The sequence below is a fragment of the Lineus longissimus genome, chromosome 9 (assembly GCF_910592395.1).
Source record: "Lineus longissimus chromosome 9, tnLinLong1.2, whole genome shotgun sequence".
NCBI classification, from domain to species: domain Eukaryota; kingdom Metazoa; phylum Nemertea; class Pilidiophora; order Heteronemertea; family Lineidae; genus Lineus; species Lineus longissimus.
The window spans coordinates 10,056,388-10,062,387 of record NC_088316.1 but is presented as its reverse complement, the minus strand read 5'-3'; the positions used below and the strand labels follow the sequence as shown (position 1 = coordinate 10,062,387).

The 6,000-nt window shown below is 42.1% G+C and overlaps 1 protein-coding gene across 1 annotated transcript in view; it reads right to left on the bottom strand.

The window, feature by feature from the left end:
- Positions 1-4,414: 4,414 nt before the first annotated feature.
- The window catches only part of LOC135494025 (gamma-aminobutyric acid receptor subunit beta-4-like), a 98,585-nt gene continuing 96,999 nt past the window's right edge, over positions 4,415-6,000 (bottom strand). Inside the window, exon 7 of the mRNA XM_064781776.1 lies at positions 4,415-4,541. Coding sequence (XP_064637846.1) covers positions 4,415-4,541 — 127 coding nt within the window. The remainder of the gene's footprint in view (positions 4,542-6,000) is intronic.

Here is a 6,000-nt window from a genome sequence, read left to right as displayed (position 1 = left end):
TGAAATGCCATAGAGCAGTGAATTACAGTAGTCCAGCCGTGATGTGACTAGGCCGCACACTAGCGAGCGGGCCGCAAAAGCGCTGAGATACTGCCGGATAAGTCCAACATTCCTCAGTTGGGCGTAGGCCGATCTGCAGACAGCATTCACCTGTGCTTCCATGTTCATTTTCTTGTCAAACATCACCCCCAAATTTCGTACGCATGCCACAGAGTCAATGATAGAGTCACCAACATTCACCGAAACGTGATCCAGGGTCTTGGAACGATGAATGGATGCAAAGAGTGCCACCTCCGTCTTGTCGTCGTTCTTTTTCGGCATGTTCTCCTTCAACCAGGAACCATTGTCAGTTATGCATAAGTCAAGACAGTCAATTGTATCTTCCTGTGCATGTTGGATCACCGGATTAAAAGAGTCATAAAGCTGGGCATCATCAGCATAAAAATGATGACCTTGGCCATGGTTTCTTGTTATGTTGCCAAGTGGCTTTGTGTACATGCAGTACATTTTTGGGCCCAACACTGACCCCTGTGGAACACCATATTTTAAGAGAACAGCCGTAGATCTTTGACGATCAATAACGACGGTCTGATACCTGTCATCAAGATATGATGCAATCCAGGCAAGAGCAGAGCCAGTGATGCCAAATAACTGTTCAAACCTTTTTAGAAGGATCTTATGGTCAATGGTATCGAAGGCTGCAGAGAGGTCGATCATGACAAGCACTGTCACATCACCCCTGTCCAAACTACCAAGGATGTCGCTCTGAACCCTTAGTAGAGTGGTCTCTGTTGAGTGACCTCTTCGGTAGGCGGATTGCATTTCTTCATGCAGCGAGTTGGACAGGAGGTGATGTTCTAGGCGGGCATCAACGACCTTCTCCACAACCTTCGACACAAAGGGTAGGTTTGACACAGGGCGGTAGTTTCTGAGAATGTCAGAGTCGAGACCTGGCTTCTTTAGTAGAGGCCTAATGAGCGCAGATTTAAAAGTGCGGGGGACACAGCTAGCTTTTAGCGATGCATTTATTATGGCAGTTAGTATTGGAAGCAGCTCATCGATGCAGAGCTTAAGAAGCCATGTGGGAACCGGATCAAGTTCACAGGATTTCGAGGGGGATTTCATCACAATCCTTCTGACCTCCTCCTCTGTGGCTGGTGGAAATTCGGAGAGAGGGGTCACTCCCTCTGGTAACTCGTCGGTCGCTTGGGAACCGTCATCCTGGGCAGTGTTGAGGGTTTCCCGGATCTTAGCAATCTTATCGGTAAAGAACTCACTGAAGGACTCAGCGAGTTCCTTGGGTGACTCGGATTGTGGTAGTGGGGAAGACCCAGTATCCCCGAGTAGATGCCGGCTTATTTTATATATCTGTTTTTGATCGCGGCCACATTCGATGATCTTTGTTGAATAATGTGAAGTCCGCGCCTGCTTTATGAGCTTGTTAACTACTGCGCACTGGTTACGATACATCTGATGATGGACAGTAAGCTTCGTTTTCCTCCATTGTGCTGTGTAGCATGCAAAATATCAGCCCTTGGTTTAGCCATGAGAATGAGACTGAGTCAACATTTATAAGCCAGGAGATAAAACCTTCGATGCAAACTTGTCAGGGTAACCACTGCATTTTGTCAGTGAGGCTTGGGATGGGTTTATCAGCTGAGAAACTACATACACTAGGTGAGGTCACAGCCAGTGTTACACCCAGTGTTGGGTGTCAGTGTTAGGGGTTACACCTAATCCGACCTCTCTAATCCTGGGGACAGTTTGGTGTTAGGTGTTGGGTGTTCCGTGTTAGGTGTCACACATGGTGTTGGTGTTGAGGTGCTCAGTGTCACACCAACTATAGTTGTCAACTATCGACTGGCAGGGTAACACTGACTTACTGCTGCCGATCGTTCATGTCTTGGACCTCTTTCTTGTTGCATATTCGCCACAAATTAGACATTTGGGATGAAAAACATACTGAGTGTGTGAATGACAACATAGGCAAAGATGGCTACCACTGATCTTAAGTTGTGACCTCTGGCTCTCACTAATCCCTAAGAGGTTTAGTGTTACAGCGCATGTAAAATGTACAGGCAATTCCTGATCTTCAACACCAAGCTGGGTTTACGGTGTGACACCTGGTGTGATCCTAAAGTCCAACACGGGCTGTGACCTAGGATTACACCAAGATCAAGTGTTATCTAGAGGATCACACTTGATCCTGTCGATAAGTCACAACTGGTGTGATCTTGGGTGTTAGGTGTTAGGATCAGGCGTTGGTGTGATCCTAACACTGGCTGCGACCTCACAACTGTAGTATGAGGTGTGTACACTGCAGTGGGGAGGTGAATTGTGGGTTGTTGGTGGTAAAGTATTTGGGTGATGCAATAGGGAGGCTCTTGTGTAGCTGGGGAAGTAAAACTGAGGTAGCATGTTTAATGGGGGGGGGGGGGGGGGGGGGGTGTTATTCGGAAACAATGGGGGGGGGGGGGGGTTGAAGCTATGCGTGATTGGTATCTAATTGGTGTGATGAACTGTTGTAAATAAGCTTATACACATATTTTCACCACTATTTTGCTGCGTGTTATTGATAAACCATATTATCAATTACTTGGGATATTTGTGCCCTGTTTCTAAAACTGCCGATTGAGATGTAGTTGTCCCCAAAATGAGGACTGCTATTTTGAGTACCCTGTGGGTGTGACTTTGTCTTTGGTGACGCCTTGAACGTTCACCGTTCGGACAGGTTTTCCGTTACACTACTTCAAGCTTCAAATTAACTTGAATGCATACTAAATGAAACGGCCAGGGGCCATTGTGCTCACCGTATAGATATTTAGTGCTTTGGAATTCATCCAGGTTAAGAAACATCGTACATGTATAGTATATAGGTCAAACCAAAGTCGATATGACATGTGATGTATCGTTACTTGGAGTAAGTACCATAAGAATATCATCAAAAACAAGTCACTAATAAACGAGATATTGCACTTTTTACCTATCTTAGTTTTGGCCTCTTGGTGGCCAAGTTGAGTACCAGATAAATTCGTTGTCCGCGGTCACATGACGTAGGGAGTCATGTGTACCAAATTTCAAATTCATAGCTTTAGTGCTTAAGAAACGTGCCATAGTTACACTCAAACGATCAATTTACGCCCTTTGACCTCTGTGACCTTGAAAACCAGGACAAATCAAAAACCCATACGATATGTGATGTATCCTTGCTGGGAGAACCTACCATAAAAATGTTATTGAAAACGAATCACTAATAGATATCACACTTTCTAGGTTTTCACTTTTAGCCCCCTGGTGGCCAAGTCGAGAATCAGCCCGGACTGAAATTCAGGGTCAGGGGTCTGCTGACCTAGGGGGTCCTTTGTACAAAGTCTCAAGTTCATAGCCTTAGGGGTTAACAAACGTGCCACAGTTACGCTCAAATGGCCAATTTACGCCATTTGACCTCTGTGACCTTGACAAGTAGGTCAAATCAAAAACCCGTATCATATCTGATGTATCCATGCTAAGAGTATCTACCATAAAATTTTTACCAAAAACTAATCAGTAATAAGCGAGATATGGCACTATTGAAATTTCTGGTTTTGGCCCCCTTGGTGGCCAAGTTAAGAATCAGACCGAACCGAAAATCAGTGTCACAGGTCGTCTGACCTTGGGGGTCATGTGTACCAAGATTAAAGTTCATAGCGTTAGTGGTTAAGAAACGTGCCATAGTTACACACAAACGGCCAATTCACACCATTTGACCGCTGTGACCTTAAAAATAAGGTCAAATCAAAAACCCGTAGGATAAGTGAAATTCGGTGTCAGAGATTATATGATGTAAGGAGTCATGTGTTCCAAATTTCAAGTTCATAGCTTTATTGGTTAAGAAATGTGCCACAGTTACACTCAAACGGCAAATTTACGCCATTTGATCTCTGTGACCTTGAAAAGTAGGTCAAATCAAAAACACGTACGATATGTGATATATCCTTGCTAGGAGAACCTACCATAAAAATTACATCAAAAACAAATCACTAATAAGTGTGATATCACACTCTTTATGTTTTCAGTTTTGGCCCCCTAGTGGCCAAGTTAAGAATCAGACCGGACCTAAATTCAGTGTCAAAGGTCAACTGACCTATGGGGTCATGCATACAATGTTTTAAGTCCATAGCCATAGCGGTTAAGAAACGTGCCACTGTTTTAGAAATAGGATATGACGACGACGACGACGACGGCGACGGACGACGGACGACGGACGACGGACGACGGACGACGGACGACGGACGACGGACGACGGACACTGCGGTGTTGTATAGACTCCCCTACGGTGAGCCAAAAAGCAAGACAAACAGCTTAAAAAATATTCATATTGATAACTTCAAAATCAGAATTGACTTGACTATGTTCTTAAACCAAGACAAACAGCTTAACAAAATTCTTGCTTCAGTTCTGTCGTTGATGGCGCTGTCAACATGATTGCCAGAGCGACCAACGATAGATCCGAGGTGAGTGCCTCTCCTTGTTTGGGGAGGTTTTCAAATTTAACGTCTATTCTTCAGAGGAAAAGTCACAAGTATGATATGTGTATTTTAGAAAGGATACAAAATATTTGATAAAAGCTTATTCATGACACAGTTCCAGCAATCAATTTATCAGATATAATTATTCAGATATGCATCAAAATGACACACCTGTATCCAATATAATATCTCGTGGTTTTGCGATGTTGGTGGTGAATTCCTTATCATTAATATTCACTCCAGGGAAATTACCGAGTTTGATTCGGGGCCGAAAAATTGACTGGCCAATTATAATGCGCTGTCAAACATCATATTCATCATCTCCATGTCAGCTTGTCTATAATTGTTTACCAACATCTCATGCGTAACTTATGAGGGACATAATACTCAATGCATGGTGACGGATTAAGATATATTGCTATAGAAACCATTACCTTCAATAACTAATTTGTTTAAATCCAGACCGACTCGATATCTGATAAGACTTGATGAGTGCGTTGCCACAAATTCGGAATTCGCTGCGTCTGAGACAGTTAAATGGCTTGACAAACTATATATCGATTGAGGAACAGACGCTAATCAGCTGAGCAAAAACTACTTGTTTCGTTATTTTGTCAGATAAACAACTTATTCAGGGTTCGTCATTCGCAATGCGTGCAATTTACGAAACCTAACTAATGTCATTTTTAAAAATCTTTCAACATAAATTATCAACCCTTTAATTTCAACATGGAATGTATATTGTAACACTCTGTATAATGTTAGCATTTCATCTGACTCGCAATTATTCATACACATTTACATTTCCATGTACATGTACCATATTTAAAAGAATTGTTTTGATGCGAATGTCGCGGTATAATATCTGGTGATGTGTAGAAGACTGTCAAGAGGCAGAAAAGAAGTTTTTGGAATAAAATATCATGTTTGTGTACTGGCAATCAAAAGCAATGTCCTGATATTCATCATTTAGTTTGCACTTCCAATGTCCCTTGAGAAACAGACGCTAATCAGCTTAGCAAAAACTACTTGTTTCGTTTTTTTGTCAGATAAATAACTTATTTAGGGTGCGTCATTTGCAATGCGTGCAATTTGCGAAACCTAACTAATGTTATTTTTTAATTTGTCAACCTAAATTATCAACCCTTTAATTTCAACATAAAAATGTATTTGGATCACTCTGTATAATGTTAGCATTTCATCTGACTCTCAATTATTCACATACATTTACATGTTCATGTACCCTATTCAAAAGAAGAGTTTCGATGCGAATGTCGCGATATAATATATGTAGATGTGTAGAAGATCGTCAAGAGGCAGAAAAGAAGTTTTTGGAATAAAATATTATTTTTGTGTACTGGCAATCAAAAGCAATGTCCTGTTATTCATTATTTAGTACTTTCATCATTAATGATAAGGGGAGTTGATTCTCCATGGGACGTAAACTACAATTCCGCTTGTGATTGGAAGCAGCCCTGTCGCCGTTTTTGTT